General features: G+C 48.8%; 1 protein-coding gene and 1 long non-coding RNA gene across 2 annotated transcripts in view; one reads left to right on the top strand and one right to left on the bottom strand.

The window, feature by feature from the left end:
- LOC120808936 (homeodomain-interacting protein kinase 2-like) overlaps nucleotides 1-18,142 on the top strand; it is a 61,005-nt gene that overhangs the window by 30,928 nt on the left and 11,935 nt on the right. The window contains exons 3-6 of the mRNA XM_078082997.1: nucleotides 13,123-13,246; nucleotides 13,865-13,984; nucleotides 15,087-15,180; nucleotides 16,426-16,508. Of these exons, the coding sequence (XP_077939123.1) occupies nucleotides 13,123-13,246; nucleotides 13,865-13,984; nucleotides 15,087-15,180; nucleotides 16,426-16,508 (421 nt within the window). The remainder of the gene's footprint in view (nucleotides 1-13,122; nucleotides 13,247-13,864; nucleotides 13,985-15,086; nucleotides 15,181-16,425; nucleotides 16,509-18,142) is intronic.
- LOC144383649 (uncharacterized) lies at nucleotides 15,574-18,136 on the bottom strand. Its single transcript, XR_013451065.1, has 3 exons — nucleotides 16,376-18,136; nucleotides 15,845-15,937; nucleotides 15,574-15,750 (listed from the first exon to the last, which is right to left on the bottom strand). It is a non-coding gene; the product is annotated as an uncharacterized LOC144383649 (long non-coding RNA).

The following is an 18,142-nucleotide window of genomic DNA, read 5'->3' as shown; positions in this document are numbered from 1 at the left end:
TTATCACTCCCTCGCTCTGTGTCTGTGCTTACTTTTATAGCACCACTGTGTGGTATGACAGTCACATTTGCTCCGCTGCTTCTCTCATACGCTCTTATCAAACCATTAGAACTGGTATTTTCCCATCGGGGGGTGTTGGTGCTGAGAGCTGTGGCGATCTGTTCAGCGGAGAGAGGGAGAGACAGAGACAGAGAAAGAAGGAGAGAAAAATAAGAGGTGAGACAGAAAGCAAAAGAGAGCTGATGGCGAGATGCAGAGTAAGCTGTAAAAGGGCCGTTCAACCCTAGGAGCCGCTCATCCGCGAGACGGCTCTCTGAGCTCATCTGCTCTGGTCTGGCGTGGCGTGGTCGGCGAGCGGCACATCCTGGGGCCCCAGCAGTCAGACGTAGCTCCTGATCTATATTTCAAAGCTGAGAGTAGAGAGGAATTCAGTAATGAGCTCCCATCTTCCTTTTGGTAGAGGAAGACTCTCTTTGTGGAACTAATTGAAAGTGGCATGTGCGGCGCCGGGGAGCTCTTTGGGGGCTGTGCCACGTTTCCAGGGATGTGGAGGGATAAGCCTGCACGCCGCTGTGGCTTTTGTGTCGCAGGTCTGAAATGAGCAGGTTTTCTTCGAGGAGAGCGATGCACTTTATGTCTGCAATTGCAGCAGGGGGGGTGGGTTGTTGTTTTTTGTGTTGTTTTTGTCTGCGTGGGTGTGCAACTGTGTTTTTGTGTACTGCAACCTGTGTCCATTTCTGCATTCAGCATCTCTCCTTCTCCCCCTCTCCTTTAATAAATCTAGTTTTCTGTGTCAGCTCATCAGAGATATGGTGTGTGTGTGTGTGTGTGTCTGCAGAAACGTGTTTTATTTGGGCTCCCTAAGCGCACTGGAGGAGTGGCTCTGACGGGAGATGGGTTTTCGCTATTACCGATGTGGAAACGGTCTGAGACGTATGCAGTTAGACTGATATACTGTGTGGCATTTACTGAAATGATGAAACTGAGCTTAACTATTTACACACACGCGCATATCCATGAACACTAATACACCCACACGTGCACGCAAACATTCAGATGCACTCCCAGTTGGGGGTGTTTTGCTGTGCTTGTCGGCTGTTTATCATTTGTCTCATTTTCATGGAGTCATTGAGAAACCTGTGAAAATGAAGCTTAACACATGTTGGGAAACATGCTTTTTTGCTCCGCTTAGAGGAAATAACTTCTTAAAGTACATTATGGTATTGATATCTAATGACATGACTCATCTATCAACTCATTCCCACCTTTACTTATAGTTAAATGTCATTCACCCTTGTCGGTCACTGCTGAACAGGTCCCATAAGAGGAGGAACCGATGGAGACAGAGAGCCTCACACCTTCATTTACTGCATGGTGGGGACTGCTGTTGCTCTGTTTGCGACAAGATCACAGTCACATATGAAGTTATTAGATTACATCTGTCTGCTGAAATGCATTTTTACCCTTATCAACATGGCCACACCTCAAAAAAAGAGATAAAACGATATTCCGCTAGCAGCAGAATTCAAACAGCCTCATTAAACATTCCGGCCGCCTCTCGGCCGTCCCGATCTACCGCTGTTTGCCGTCTTCTGCCACCTCTGTACAACCCAGTCATGTAAACTGTGTGTGAGCTGATCAGAGCAAAGGCAGAACACGGGCCCCCCCTCCCCCTTCTCGTCCATTTCAACCAATGATGCAGGGGGGGGGGTGAAAGAAAGTTGTGTTCGTTTTAGGGTGTGCATAGATGGTGAGCAGCAGGAGGAGGGAGGCGGAGGCGTGTGATGATGGTGAAGCCCAGCTCGGTGCCCAGCTGTGAAGCTGCCCCCACCCCTTCCTCCGGGGGGGGGGGGGGGGGGGGGGGGGGCTTTGGGAGGCCATGGAATGTGGCCGATGTGAGTGTGGGTTTGGGCTGGAGATAGCGAAGGCCCGCGGCATGCAGCTGTACGCCGTGATGTCTGGGCGAAGGGCGTGCGCGCACATTCGTACCTGCGCGTTGAAAGCGAAGGAGAGGAGGGGTCACGTGAGGCAATCCGTGGTTGCAGCCGCGTGTTTCGTAACCCACCGTCGGCCTCAGGTGCGACGTCTTCTTGGGGGGTTTCGGGGGCGCTCGTTTTTGTCCGCATCGCTCACCCCAGAGACGGCTGGAATGTGAGACTGAACCAGATTACAACGCGCTATCTCTCCCTCGTGAATTGGTCGCTTCGCCAGTCGGCTGAGAGCAGCTTTGTTGAGAGCGAGCCTGTGGGGCAGAGATGACAGCTAGCTTTTGTTCTGGAGATTTCCTGTCCCGTTCCGGGCAACGGGTCGGTTAAAGTGCCCCCTCCTCATACCCTCGCTTTTTTTTTCCCGCCACTTGAATCCCCACCGGTCATATGTGCCACCCGCCGGCCAATCGCAGTGGCCTATGCGTCGGGGAGAAGCGATGTGATTGGCCGTGTCGGGGGTGTCTGGGAGGTCAGAGCTTTGTTGGTTTTTCACACTGTGTCCTTTTCGACTCCCTCCAGGAGCACCGTCACACACACACACACGCACACACACACACACACACACACCCGCGGAATGAAAGCGGAGAACGAGGGAAACAATTGGACAAGGAAGAGAGTAGGCCTACTGCTCTGTACGCAGCCTTCAGTGCAATATGGTTTCTCGCCGAAGACGTAGTAAAATGCGTCATGTTTAGCGCCGGTTTGAAAATTCACATTCACACTCTGGGCCTGTTGCTCCACAGACTGCCATAAAAGTGTCTGTTGCTCCACCAACCCAACAACAAGAAGAAGAAGAAATATCCGGAGCCAGAATGCCTTTGTCGTGTGTGTGTGTGCGTACTTGTTCAGTGAGAGGCGACGGTCTTCCCTCTGGGCAAGGTGAGCCCAGACAGGAAAACACCTGGAAGGCAACCATCAGTTACAGACCTGTCGTAGGACATGCATATCTGTGTGGAATGTTTTGGATTGCATCCAGCCCAAGATTGAAGAGAACATTTGTTAACTTCTCCCCGTTACGTCTCGTCGTGAAATATATCTCGCCATCCTTGAACGATCACGTCTGTCATTAGAGCAACAGTTTCCCATCTCAGGTGGCGCTATCACTTCTTTTCAGACTATTGTTTTGTTCGTAAACGTGACCTTTCCCCCCCTGTCTGTGTCTTAGTTTATGGCTTTTTAACTTGAGGGCAAAATAGAAAAGAGCAGTTTGAAGATCCACAAAAACAGGAGGTGTTTTGCATTCGGAGGTTTAACTTGAAGCGTTTCTCATCAGGTTTTCTGGATATGTTTCATGGATGATCAAGAAACGATCAAGGATTTACCTTGAGCTGTAGAAAACGCATATTTTATTAATACATGACATTTCAAAATAAGGAAACCGTTGATTAAAAAACAGATGAATTCATAATTAAAATTGCCTTCTTCAGTTGTTATTCATATCAACCTCCTCAGAAGCAGCGACACCTGTTAGTTTTTCCAGATTGAATAAAGTGATGGATTGATGAATCCACCACAGTAGGACTTAAAGGGCAAAGCCATGACAATACATTTATGTCACTGCCTTTCTCAATCAGACACATCAATGTACTGTATCTAATTTCCCTCCCTATGTGCCTACACAGTGGACACAGCCAGAATAGATCAATCAGTGTCAAATTACCTTTTAGATGGAGTCAAAGCTGTCTGCTTTGTCTTTGAGTGAGGCCACAGCAGCAGAAATAACAATGCCTTTTTGGCCATAATAATTGGATCTTTAAGCATGGCTACATGAAAAGGATAATGCCGTATTGATTGTTGCTGTACAGTTATTGTTTTCCCTCAATAGACAACGTATGGCATATTAAACTGCGAGCGTGCATCATGTCTGTCACGGTGGACCATATAGGGGACGGGCGAATAAGATCACTCTATATGACAGAGGCGAGGAAAAACCGTGCATTGGCATTGTCATTAAGAGGTGATTAACTGTGACTCTCTTTTTTACAAATGACTGCAGGGTACTGCTGCCTGGGCAAATTAATCACCTGTCATTGTGACCGATTGTTTTTTAAACATCTCATATTATTGTTGCCTCCTCGAATAATGGAGTTCAAACTGCATTTCACCACGGATGGACAAACACACATTAGGATGGTTAGAAGCCCAATAACATATCGTGTACCTGTGTCTAATTCATATGTCTCTCAGATAGATAATTGTTTCGTCTCAGAAACAGAGTGTATTAAACAGGAGAAACATGATTGTTAAATCAATGCATGCATTGCTAGCATTTCTTTCTCAGCAGAAAACACGTGTATTAATGTGGCTGAAACAAAAGCACACATCTGTCCCCTTCATGGCACGGCTCTGCAGTCCAAAAACACACTACCCACAGCGCTATCTGTCTATGTTTGTCCTAGCAAGGAGGCTCTCCTCTGATGAGGCCTATTTGTCCAAATTCCACTCAAAGCCTTAACAGTGCTGCAGTTGATTGTCTGCGTGACGTCAACCTTTTTTAATTCTTGTCAGGAAAAAAAATGTAGCGTGACAAACTGAATTAAGAGTGTCTAAAGACCAAGCAGGCCGGCGGCGTGCTCGGGCAGATAGATGGACACAAGCGTGAGACTCTTGATTGAAGGCCTCACCTTCCCTGAAGGGCATCAGTGTGTTTGGGGATCTGCTCATTTTCTTGTACGCTCATGTGATCGCCGCCGTGGCGTCTGCAAAGTTAATCGAAGACAAAGGGACAGGCTGGGTCGGCCATTGTGATCTGACCGCATCTGGGTGACAGCCCGGATCAGCCTCCGTCAGTCCATCCCATCCAATCTCTCTAATCAACCACGGGCCGGCGGCACTCCAGGGACTCACTCAGATTCCCCCACAAAGGAGGAGAGCAGCACCGACGGACCGGCGGACACCGAGTCAAGCAAATAAAGAAGGTTACCGGTGGGGGAATCTCTTCCAGCAGGACTTTCCCTGTGTTAAACTGTTCTATAGGGCCCGTGTGAGCTTTAGTTACTGCTCTCTGAGGCCCCGTAGCTTGTTGTGAGGCAGCGCAGCCCTGAGCACCGAGAATTCATGTCACATGGAGTGGAATTTGATTATGCAGGAGATGGTTTTACTCCCCGACTGGGTGGGAGGAAGGGAGACGGTAGTCAAACAAGGGATGGCGAGCGAGAGTGGGAGGGGTGAAAAGGGGAGGGGTGGAGGTAGAGAAGTGCAGCGCATGGCGTACTGTATGTCAGCGCATGGGGGGTGTGATGGAGGGGAATTCTGCAGTCTGCCTTGCAAATCTCTCCCCCATGGGCTCTTTCACTTGGCCCAGAAATAAGGAACAAGTCAACCAGAGCAGCGTTTATGATTGAAACTGTGCTGGTGCGCGTGTGTTTTGAGCGGGCGAGACGCATGTCATTACCCCCCCCCCCCCCCCCCCCCCCCCCCCCGGCTCCTCGCTATATGTTCTCAGGCGCCACATTTCGAATGGATTTTCGCCGTCTGTTGTTTAACCACATACCCTGCATTGATTGCATCTCCCCCCCCTCCTCCGCTATCTTCCCCACTATCACTGGATCTCTGTCTCAGTCCCCTTAAATAACCAGAATGGGGAATATCCGTGCATGCCCTTGCGATTTCTTGTTCCCGTACTGTATTCGACTAAAGGAACTGCAGGAAGAAGCTGGACAATAAAAACGACAATAAAGCGCATCAGCCAGACTGCACAACGTGCAGACGAACCGCAGCCCAGGGAGACAGTCGTCAGTCAAGCAAGCAGATCAGATTGCGATCGGTTTGACCAGCAGTTTACGCAACTATCACGCTGGGCTTTTCCACTAAGAGGGCGCGATAGAACATCACAATGGATACAGGCTGTTTTGCAGCCGTGGCCCGGGCAAAGGGCTGCCCAGCTGTGTCGCCCTCTGTGACGCAGGATTTAAGTCCAGCTCGCTGAAGCCCTCGTACACTGTAATCTGCGGTGATCAAAGCTTCGGCTTTAGCATCCCTCGGCCCCCGAGTGGACCCAATCTCCTCTGCCTGACTGACGGAGGCGTCTGCGGAGTGTGTCTCCGCTGCTGACTATGCGGCATTTCCGTCTATTTCGGTGAGCGTCTCGGGCCGAGGCGACAGGCTTGCCACCTGGTTGAGTGACTGCATGTTAAAATGTTTTATATCGTCTGTCAACATTTCTGCCTTTAGTTTGGCTTTGCCGTCACATAGCCAGCGCTCTGTGTGACCCTTTCCCATGGGCTTGTTTACAGTGGGAAGTAGACACTTGATTGTGAAAGGGGACAGCACCGGATTCAACGTCTTCCAAGAAAACGTCTCTTTTGTGAAGTATATATTACCTTCTCAGGATGTGTCATGAATTACCCATTTTCAATTCATTGTTTAGAGATTTCACTCTATTTTTCAGTAGTGGGGCTGCACATGCCCGAGGGCTGGGTTGGTCTTTGTCCAGTGGCTGGTAGACTGGCCCGATACTGTCTGACTGTCAGTCTAATACCCTAATAGCGCCGGTGAGGCTCCTTCTCTGCGTCCCCTACGTGTCCACTCCAGGCTGTCTGCTGAGAGAGCATCGCTGTATGACAGATACCGATCATTTGCCCATCGCAAATCCTTCGCGGCACTCTTCCCTTTGACAAGAGAGGCAAAAGGGACAGATTATGCGTGTGTGTAGGTATGGTTCCTGAGCGTTGATGGAGAGTTCATACAGCTTCCATTGTTGTACCCTCAACCCCCGCCGTCTTTCCCTGCCTCATCTCCTTCCTGGCGTTTCTCCCTCTCCTTCCACTGTTGAAAGAAGTCTGTTCCTTTGACCCCTGCTCCAGGCGATGGGGGTTGGGGGTGTGCAGGGTACGGTAGGGAGCTGTGGACAGCCGGCTGGCTGCAGGTGGAAATTGGATGTATTACTTATAGGATCCGCCGCCTGCTGGAAAATAATAATAACCACCGGAAACCGGTAATTACCAACCAGGAGCGGTGAGCCGCTGCACTGGCGTCAAAAGCGTGCAACCGAGCTGCGCCGTAGCTACGCTCATTGTCCGATTTTTCTAGTTGTTAGCGTTGCAAATGGGAGCTTTTGCAAAGCAGAGGGAGTAAAAGGAGAGCGGGCAAGTGTAAAAAGGGTCCCACAGTGCTTCTTTAAGGAGAGAGAAAGTCTCCATAGCAGCAAATATATCCTCCGGCCAATAAAGCATGTGTTTGATGTCCTGTGTTACCTAACAGTAAATCGGATACGTTATCTAACACGGCTGTGAACACAGCCCCATTTCAAAAACAGATTGAGTGTAAGGACATAGGGGCATGCCGTGTGAGTCATTGCTGCATATCCTGTGTGCTAATATTGAATGTGCCACGCTTCGGCGACAGCGCTCCGTGTGTGCGTGCCGCCGTGACAGCGTTTGCCCTTTGCCCAATGGAGAGTTAAATGTGCGATGGTCAGATTGGGAGAGGGACCAGAGACAACCTTTGAGCATGAAAAGGCTATCTATGTTAACTCTCAGTCACAGTTCACTCCCTCTGAGGCTGCTCAGCTGACCTGTACTTCAGGTTGTGTTGAATCAGCAAACGCATACACGTAGCTGTCACTCATATTTCATTAGCCTGCTATGATTCATCGAAGGTGCCGCGGTCACAGCTTCTGTTAGAGTTGAGGTTCCTAATATGTGCCCGCAGGTCTCCCCAGTGGCTTTTTGCATTAACAGTCCCATTGACCGCTTTTTGGGGAAATGGACCCTGCCCTTGGTACTAAACACCCTTTCCCCTTTGTTTATTCCACAGGCCTTCATGCGCCTTGTTGCGATGCATCGCTAGAGCAACGGGGATGCTTTGACAAATAAAACAGTGACAGCCTCGTCATCGCTGTGCCCTTTTCTGAGAGCGAGAAATATAAAATAAAAAAGAGAGAGGAAGGCCTGTTTACAAGACCACAACCACCAGGAATGTCGTCCCTGCTGAGAGAGTGAGAAAACATTTCTCAAGGACTTGTGAAAAATATTTACCTCGTCCAGATACAACCATCCTCCTTTAAACCCCGGAACCACCTGGACCACACGGTCCCTAAATTGAAATGCAGTTTACGGCTCCTGCCTGGATAAATAAGCATTTACATGATGACTGCCAAATGCTTTGCTTGTGTGCAGTGCGGCATTTTCTGATGTCACGCGAGCAGGTGGAGCGGTTGGAGAGGTGTAGTGTGTACTGTGCATGTGTGTGTCTTGTGTTGGGGCGGGCTTTTGCAGGCCACAGGTGCACAGCAGGGGGATGGCTGCTCTGGACATTGATTTCACAGTCGCCGACCACCATGCAATACATGGAGAAAAGTGTTTCTCTATGGTGCGTCTCCAAAGAGGTTGTCAAGGACCTTTTTGAGGGCATTTATATGCAGATGAGTTACCTGCGGGAGGACGGGGAGCCATTCACACCACAAACCCCAGCATTTTGCATTAGGCCAGGAAGTGTGGGGTGGATAGAGGGGAAGAGGCAAGGAGATGGGGGAGGAAAGTGACAGAGGAGAATAAAATAGATTGGACAAACGTTAATGGCAGGCTCTTTTCTCATGACGTACTTTTTCCTTTTAGCACTCAAAACACTGCTCAAGACATCATACAATCTTATTTACTTCCAGTCTAAATCCTGCTCTTTATGTATAACTGGCTGCCTGCCTTTTGAGTGAAACACAGTTGCATGATGAAGTACTCAAACAGAAAGCAGAGAGATCAAACCCATTACTTCTGACTGGCTGACCCCTGTGTGTGTGTGTGTGTGTGTGTGTATGTGTGTTTTCTAAATGCTGCGGGGGTCCAGGGATCCATCAGTATCCCGTCTGGAGCCAAACCCAGGGAAGGTCAGCCTGATGGATACATCCTGACATGCACACACGGCCCGTGATGTCATCAATGTGTGCATCTGCGTTTGTGTGTCTGCATCATGTGCTCATGTGTGTGTGTGTGTGTGTGTGTGTGTGTGTGTGTGTGTGTGTGTGTGTGTGTGTGCGTGGGCTGGCGGCGCAGCTCAACGGAGCGGAGGGCAGACAGGCAAGCAGAGGAGGGAGCGCTGGCCTTGGCCTTGGCCCCTTGGCTGGGGGATTTGAATGGGTTTTTTCGGTGGCAGAGGTGGTGGATGGCGAGGTTGCGTGAGGTGTAGGGGTTGGCTGCGATGGCAGAGGGGGCAAGTGCGGAGGGAGGGGGGGCTAAGAAAGGCTCCATTCATGAGTGGTGCCATCTCTGGCTACCAAGGGGACTGGGACTCATCAATGACCAGGCCAGCTGGGAGGATGTCAGCATGAAGACCCCCCCACCCCCCTCCCTCTCTCTGCCTCCCTCGCCCATTTCACCCATCCATCCCTGCCTTTTTCTTTTCTCAACGGCCAGTGCTGTCGGAGCCACTGGCCCGGACACTGAGGCCTCTCATGCAGTTGGGTCCCCATTGAGATCCAGAGAAAGCCTCTGACTTGCCGGTGGTTTGCACACCGTCTGTCATTTGACCTCCCAAGGTCCGCGCGCGAGGAGCTCACCGCCACCCCTCCGAGGGTAGCCATGCCAACGGGAGGTGAGCTAGGTTTGGGTGGAGCTAAAGGGTTGATAAACAGGCAGTGTCAGCCGAATGTAGCACGTCCAGGCGGTGTATCCAAGCACCTCTGTTATAGATTACCAGGAGATAAGGTTGTCGCTTGTAGTGGCTCTATGGATGTTCAATGTTCCCCCAGGTCCGGCGCCACCATTACCTTGTGCGGCTCAGATGACATCTCACAATAACTATTAAATGGGTTGCCATGGAATTTGGTCACATTTTGAATTGGTTCTTTTTTATTAAAACATGGCAAACTAAGGTGGGGACCATTTTACCCGGTCAGCATCCACACGGGAGCCTCGCCCTGACGAGGGTATTAAAATGCTGATAAGGTTTTCCTACAGCACAGCCTCACAGAGCCACCAGCATCGCTACAGACTCTTAATGTGGTTCTGTCTGTCTGACAAAACTGTACTTTTCCATAAGACATTACTCTTCTGCTGTCCATTTGTTGTTTTCAAGTGTTCAAGTTTAATCTCGAATATACCCCAGAATTCCTTTTACCAAATAGTTTGAGTGTGAACTCAACATCTGGCTGCTTGCGTGCTGTTTTTTTAAACTTTCAATGGAGATAAGCAGCAACGTCTCCCACGGCATCAAAAACTGAACTTGCCCTGTCTTCGTAAATTGTCACTCTTGTTTACTGTGCTGCTTTAGAGAGGAAAGAGGGGAGGGGGGGGGGCCGGAAAAGAGGCATGGTTTGTGAGCCGCGCAGATGTGTGTGCATGCTGTTTATCACTGCCAGCGAAAGGCCTGTATCAGCAGCAGCTGTGGAGGCGCTTTGCATGCGATGGCAGCAGTGCATTGGTTCGGGGGCAGATTTGCATATCATGAGCAACAACGCGACTCCGTCTCTCTTCCTTCCTCCCTTCCTTTGCTCTCGTTTTTTCTGTCTCTCTGACACGCGCTGAACGGGAGGAGCTTTCTGTGAGAGGCACAGGAGCCATGAGAACGGCCTAAGTGGAGCATAACTTAGGAAGGTTCGGTATGAAATGGATCCAAGAATAACATCAACACTAGCAAATCTCACCATCGTACTGAGGGGCAAAGTCCGTGTGGTCACGGCACACAGCTATGGCCACATAAATGGAAACGTTGCGCTGAGGCTGAATACCTAACGCTGCTCTCGTGAAAGTACATTCTGTTGACGTCTACTATGAAAGCCACCTTTCTTTGGCATCTAATATGAATCACATACCATGATGGTGACTTGTTTTTTAAGTGACTTATTAGTTCAGGATCTTGGTAAAAAAAAATCCTGTGGTCTGCATGCGTCGGCTGGAGTCAAAGTGATCTGGAGGACCATGTGATGAAAGGGTTCCTGTGGCTTTCATCTTCACAATGTGTTTTGATGGGGAGAATTTTCTCCCAGCTGAGCCAAAAAATCAGCTTTGTGTTGTGAGAGCTGGTCTGCTGCAGTACAGCAGGTTTCATTATATCTTATAAATATTTTACAGGTAGAAAAAAAAACACTAAATGTGGACGCCGCTTGTTTCTATTATCAACTTCTGCACAGCGTGACAAGCAACGAGTTGGAAGTACCAAACGGGGTATTTGAATTTATAAATAGAACATAACCTTCACAAATGTCTGGATCGTACTGTCAGGGATGTTTTGTCATCAAACTGTTAAAGTGTTTTGGCTTCAGGTTCTGAAGACTTTGAATCTACCTACTCCAAAGCAAGAAGATGCTAATGTGTGTTTATTAGCATGTGCCTGTGGATTTCTCAGGTTTGAATGTGCACAACGTCCCGCTGAAGGTGTGACGGCCTCTCAGCCGTCCTTGAAGGCCGCCCCTATTGTTTACTCATGTGTACAGATGTGCGCACGGTCGTCATTGTTCCCTTATTCTAACAGGACCTTCAGCCGACCTCTCTCTTCCCCTCCTGCTATCACCTCATAGCAGACTCCTTTATGCCTCCTTGGCAGCCCCTTGATGGACGTCTGGGCTCATTGTGTGTGAAGGTGTCTTTGTTTTGGTGTGTAACGGTGCCCTGAGATACTGCCGCTAGCGTGTTGTCCACTGCTGCCCTTACGGACCCCAATAACCACCTTCTGTGACAGACGCTCCTCACTGCTCCCCCTCACTCGCTTTATTTGTGCCTCAGCCTCTCTTGAACTCTTGTTTCCCAGTTTTATATTTCTTATCCAGCGTGTTATCGTCTATTCTTTTGGCCTCTTCTGTCTCTCTCTATTAGAACCATCTCAGTATACAATGAATCGCCTGTGCCCTCTTTTTTGGTCTTGCTTTTTTTTGTTTTTTTTTGTTGCAATGAATAGGGGCCACAGAGCCTACAGTTAGAAATTAGCTTTTAAGTCTGTGAGGTATGTTCATTAATTCTCTTCCAAATCCCCCCCCCACCTCCCCCCTGCTGCCCCCGGACCACTACACCCCCCCCAAACAAGCGTATAAAATCCTTTAATGGACCCCGTGCTGTTTTCCATATTCCCTGTTTCTCTGGTACCTACAGTCCCAGCAGGACCGCGTCTCTCTCTGCTTCGGGGGGGGGGGGGGTAGCGCCGGCCCGGTTTCCATGGTCACAGCGGCCATGTGAACTCAGCCACGAGTGAGAAACTTTCCAAGATCAGCCTTAAGATCCTGGGATCTGTGTGTCACGCTGTTAATGTGTCATTGGAAGAGAGACAAGGATTTCCGTCTAGATAGATAGATTATATATTGGCTCATTTTCACCAATAGGCAACATCTAAGACCCAGAGTGTCCTCCGCATGCCGATGACAGAAAGAAGAGCTCTTGAAAGGGCTCCGGGTTGTTAGAGAGCAGAGTCTGTGTTCTTGGTTATTTTAAACTCCATCAGAGATGTGAGCTCACAAGGAGTGAATTAGCCTTTATGACAGGATATAAAGCATGTTGAATGGAAATTGGCAATTGTTTCGGACTGCGTTGCTGCTCACATAACTGAAGCGATATTTCTTCTTCTTTTATCAAATCATAGATATTTATCTGCACTGAAAACGTCTCTTTGTGCATCACTGTTATAGTTTATGTATTCCAGTGTCTAGGATTTAAGCACCGGCACTATTAACTTAAATGCAGCCCACTAAAAGCCGGATGAAGCTCATTTTCTAACTCCATGCAATCTTTATGTTTTTTAAATGTCTTTTTATGGCGCAATTGCTTCCACACTGCGTTATGGCTCAGGACCCTGGCACTTTGAAGACGTACCCTTCTGGCTCTTTGCAGCGCTCCTGTGTGTTTCTTCATCAGTTAACCGCCATGTGGATCCTTGAAGAACTGCCTAAACAAAATGTAGCCTAGTGGACAAGGCTACATTGAGGGATCAATGTTAAGTTAATACAACAGCCTTCACACTTTAACGATTAATAGATCCATTGATTGATTCTCCTTCTTGGTGGTTGAAAAGTATGTTTGCGTGCAAATACGAACGCAATCATCCGCGTGTGTAAATTGTCCAATTAAAATCCTATTGACTTTGGAGGCCGTGCAGCTCACTCCCACACTAGATGATTTCCTCCTCTGACCTGCGCGTGATGCACCGGACTCATTTGTCGGTCTTCTGCACGCATGTCTGATTTCTAACAGCACTGCGTGTTCTCTCCACACAGGGCACCAGAGATCATCCTGGGCCTGCCGTTCTGCGAGGCCATAGACATGTGGTCCCTGGGCTGTGTGATAGCCGAGCTCTTCCTGGGATGGCCCCTCTACCCCGGAGCCTCCGAGTACGATCAGGTAACACGCAAGGATTGTTTGGACCTCCGAACTGTGTCTCCGCACTCATAATCGCGTGTTTTCGGGTGCTTAAATAATCACAAACTTCACTTCATGTGCAGTTACGGGTTACGTGGATACATCTGTTTTCTCTCTCTATGAGTGTGAGTGTGTTTGGGAGGCTGGGGTGCTTCTGCAATCCCCCCGACAGCCCCTGACGATTCTTGAGCAGCCTTCCTGTTTATCTGAACAGATGCCACAGAGCCACTTGTCCAATTAGCGCAGCCCCTGTGCTCCAGAGCAAGACACTGCCGCGTTACCCCTCTCTCTATCAGCCGGGCGAGGCTCAGCGGAGTTGTGCTCCATCACTGAACACGCCCGTCTGATATTTCACCAGCCCGAAAACTTTGCAGAGTGTCTCGCTTTACACGTCTCGAATTAATCTCAGGCTCTTGCGCTGAGGTCCTATTTGGGTGCCGTGCAGCTATAATGGACTGGAGCAAAGCCGAGCGTCAATCCTGAACATCTAGCCCTTTTTCGTTTATTGGTGATATTCACTGGTGTCCCTTAATACTTAAGGCTCAATCATGCATATGATGTGAAAAGTCCCACGTGCATGTTTTGTCTTTTGTCTTGCAGATCCGGTACATCTCACAGACACAAGGTCTGCCTGCAGAGTATCTGTTGAGTGCGGGGACGAAAACCACCAGGTTCTTCAACAGGGACCCCGACTCCACCTACCCCCTCTGGAGACTTAAGGTACGGCTGAACATCCTCCTAAGAGCAGGTGATGTTTCTGCCAGCGATATCTGCCATTAATATTCTTATGTAAGGAAAGTTCAATTCAATTCATTTTATTTTGCCCAAAATCGCAAATTACTAATTTGCCTCAGAGGGCTCTACAGTCTGTACACATAAAGTGAGAGTGTACCGTGAGCCAAGTGGATCCCTGTGAGAGGATTCGGTAAATGGAAGCCCAGGCTGATAAATCCCAGGGTGTCTGGTGTCGACCCCTCCCACTGCCCCTCCATGTGGGCCGCTCAGTGAGGAGGTCAGCACCTTCCTTCATTTCTACCCTAATTAACTTCAACTGAACTTTTGTTCGGCGGGGCAGTAACGTCCTTTCAGTGTTTGATCCAGCTGAGCCCGGGATTGCGTTTGCTTCTGATGAATCCCAGTAACGAACCAAAGATAATTGCACTTTAAATGAAGTCACAAAGCATAAATGCTCCCGAGTCCGCTGTCCCTGGACTTCTAGCAGTTGTCAGCTAAACGTTGTGCAGCCTTTTAATGTCACATTGTTCTATGGAAAGTCACTGACCCAACACACCTGCTGCAACCAGTCTCTCTGCTTTGTGGAAAATCAAATTTCAAGGCGTCCTCGCCACGTTTTTTTTCCATCCTGAAGAGTGATTGCTTAGCTTTAATTTGACCTTGCCACATGTTTCCACACAACAGCAGCTGTATCACTCTGCTGACTGTAATTAAAAATACGAGGAACCGTCACATTCAACTCAGATCGGTACTGTGTGCATTTTTTTACACCTGTTTTCACTTGTGTTTACGTGAATGTGTCCATGTGCACATTTGCGAGAAGCTTTACACCGTTTACATTCGGTGCGTCATCTCAGTGATAAAGTGTGTGCTTCCACATGGCGCCCCCCCCCGTGTCTCTCCCCCCTGCATCCCTGGCTGTCAGATGAGCGTTTGTGTGCTACCCCGGGGTTGCTCGGAGGGCAAGTCGAGTCCTGCTGCACACCAACAAACAAGAGGCTGTAATGAGCCAAATGTAAATAGTGCGTTTCCAGAGGGGAAGTGTGATGTGAATTTGAGAGCAACATCTGCTTCTTGTCTCCCGCAGACTCCGGAGGACCACGAGGGCGAAACGGGGATCAAGTCCAAGGAGGCTCGCAAGTACATCTTCAACTGCTTGGATGATATGGCGCAGGTACGCCGTTTGGGTCACACATAGCACGACTCTTCCCCACCCCACGAATCCTACAATGGATTATTTGCCTTTGCTCGGTCTTTTGCTTGAATGACATCCACCTGTCTTGCATTTAAGGCGTGGGTCACCTCTGTTTGATCCATCGAAGAAATATTTGAGATGCTTTAAGATATTTGTGCCGCCAAAGGCCTGATCTCCAGATGCATTGTAGCTCTGCTTCTTTCTGGAAATCTACAAAGTGAAATGAAAGCAGCTGTTCACTGGAACCGCTCCCCAACTCTGAAATCTGCTCTTCATTTCGCTTAACCGCTATCAAATAAGCTGCAGACATTCAAGCCGAGCATGTGGTATATGTACAGTTTGCTTTATTATTTAAGCTGCATTGACTGTTGTGGCCATGTCTTAATATGTGCGTGTGTATAGTACATGTACAGTAAATACATAGAGGAAGTGTTGGACTCTCTCCCGCTCTTGACACACACATTTCCAGTTCTGCAAACCAGCTCGGTGGGTCCGGCGGCGCGTTGCGTCTTCATGGCGCAGCCGCTGAGCAGACCTGCATGTCACCTGTGGGAATCTGCTTGTTAAGGAGCTTTTGCTGAACCCCAGGAAGGGAATTATATTACAACAAAACGTCTGTATGAAAAAGCTCTTCTACTGAATGCGGATACATTTAACGTCCTTTTCCTCTATGACTCCGCCTGAATTGGTCTCTCCACGGTGGGGAAGTTCACATGTAGCCATCACATTTTGATAGGATGTGCCTGAAAGGGAGATGATATTAAGTGGGGGGGGGTTTCAACCTTTACTTGGCCAAATACTGATCCTGCTGACAGAAATGGCAGCGTGATGGAAAATTACAATGTTTTTCCCAGCGCCCCCTCGAATCTGTGACAGTGCTCTCATGTCATCGTGCACCTCGATCTTCCCTCTGACAATGACAGGCCCAGAGATAAGAGTTGAGCAGGTGCATCATTTCTCTTTGAACAATGGTCGACCTGCTGCCCAAACTGTGGATAAGTAGTGACTTAAGTGATGGAGACAATTACGGTTGTCCAGTAGAGCCTGAGGCCGTTGTCAGGCCAGTGTGGAATAGCAGGCTGTCGGGTGCGGCAAGATAGTATCGCTGTCGGGGCTCGTTGAGTAACAGTACACACACACACGCACACGCATGCACACACATTCACTTTAATGAAACCAACCTGCACTGCTATGATATCCCTTGGGTCATCTCTGTCTCCGACGCTCCGAGCTCTGTGTCCCATCCTTCTCTCGCTGCAGCAGCCCGACTCAGCTTGCCACGAGGGCGATGTTGCAGAGCTGCACGAGCTTAACGTGGGAGAAAACTGCCTATTTCTTCCTCATCTCACTATTCCTATCCTATAAACAAGTCAGCATTGTGGACATCTGTCTCTGCGTGTATAATGGATGATGTAGCTGAAGGCCCTGAGAGACAGAAAGGCTGGGTGCCAGGAAGAGATAATGAACCTCCTCTTAGTCGTGGGAAATGTTGGGAGGCTTCAGTCACAAGTTTATCTAATTTGAGTAAATCAGAGACCAACTTGGAGCAAATGCAGGATCCCGCTTGAGGACTGATGTAGATGGAAGGAAGGCCTGCTCAAAAATAAACGCATTCATTTTAATCTGCAATCCTTTATCTCCGTTGGTACGAGTGAAGCCGTCGCCGCGTTCCCATTTTTTCTTTTTTTACCACACCCACACTTATAACGCAAATAACACCGTCACTCTCTTCTGCTGCTCTTCCCGTGCTTGAGTAATAAAGTTTACGGGTGAATCTGCACAAGTCGAATAGTGTTGTGCAGGAGACAGGCCGGAGTCCTGCATGCGGCACCGCTCGACATCTGCCGTCCCTGCCTTCACTCCGGAGTAGCATGTCAGCGCTCCCCACGGCACAGATGTGGCTCCGTGAAGAGCCGTCGACACGCAAAACATGCAGCGCTGACTGACCACATCAGTTGAAGCCCCTTGACTTTAGTGGCCCTTTTTAAATGTACATTCAATCACTCCAACAATGACAAATGTTGCCTTTGGCTTGTTGTTAGAAAACGAAGCACGGAAATGCCTTTTCCTTCCAGTAAGTTCACTGGATATTCATTTAACGGGCGATTGGAATATTCTTTTCCCTTTTCAGGCTTCCGTCTGATTATTGTGGCACCTCTCTGCCAACTTCCAACTTCTATCCACGCACAACCAGACTGTGTGCGTTCCCCAAAGTCGTTTCTTTCCACCAGCAGAGGACGACGTGATCATGTCTCACCTCATTCCGCAGATTATTCTTTTATCACAGCCAGCGGAGGTGGCAAGCGGAGGGGAATGGTTGGAGAGCCTGAATAACCTGCATAGGGAAAGAGAATTGAATCAGATTTGCGGTGTTGATTGGCAGCACATCTGATAGCCCCTGGAGCAGGCCCAGAGATAAGCGCTGCGTCTTTATTAAAAACAGCCCCGCTACCTCTGCATGGCGCTCACAATAAACATGGCGGCTGCCTTTCTGTTGGCTGTGTCCCCGTCACTGTCCTCGTACTGCCTGACTACCTGCTAGTTTCCTTAAACCCAGACTTCCTTCGTACCTAAACCCAGTAAAAGTAAAAGTAAACCCAGTCCCCAGAGTTAATGTTCAGCCTAACAAATCAAGCACTCCTAGTTCTGTGTGTTTACATTAGAAATAAGGTACCAATGGCAACATGTATTGGGGTTCATGTTTTTGTTTATTTTCACATCTCAGGAATAGATTAAATAAAATCCCAGCGGAGGCGCCAGGAGATATTTCAAGTGGGGCTGAAAATACCAGTGCAAATGTTTATAATGTCACTTAGGTGCAAGGTTATCACCGAGTTCCGTGACACTCACACTGACACCCTAACTGATGAGGCCTTGTGAGTATTAATAGGCCCCTCTTTGGGAATAAGTTGTGGGAGAGCGTTTTTTTCTTCTTTTTTTTCCCCCAC

This window comes from Gasterosteus aculeatus, chromosome X, assembly GCF_964276395.1.
Source record: "Gasterosteus aculeatus chromosome X, fGasAcu3.hap1.1, whole genome shotgun sequence".
Taxonomy (NCBI): Eukaryota; Metazoa; Chordata; class Actinopteri; order Perciformes; family Gasterosteidae; genus Gasterosteus; species Gasterosteus aculeatus.
Note: the sequence above shows the minus strand (reverse complement) of the source record. Positions and strands in the feature narration are given on the sequence as shown.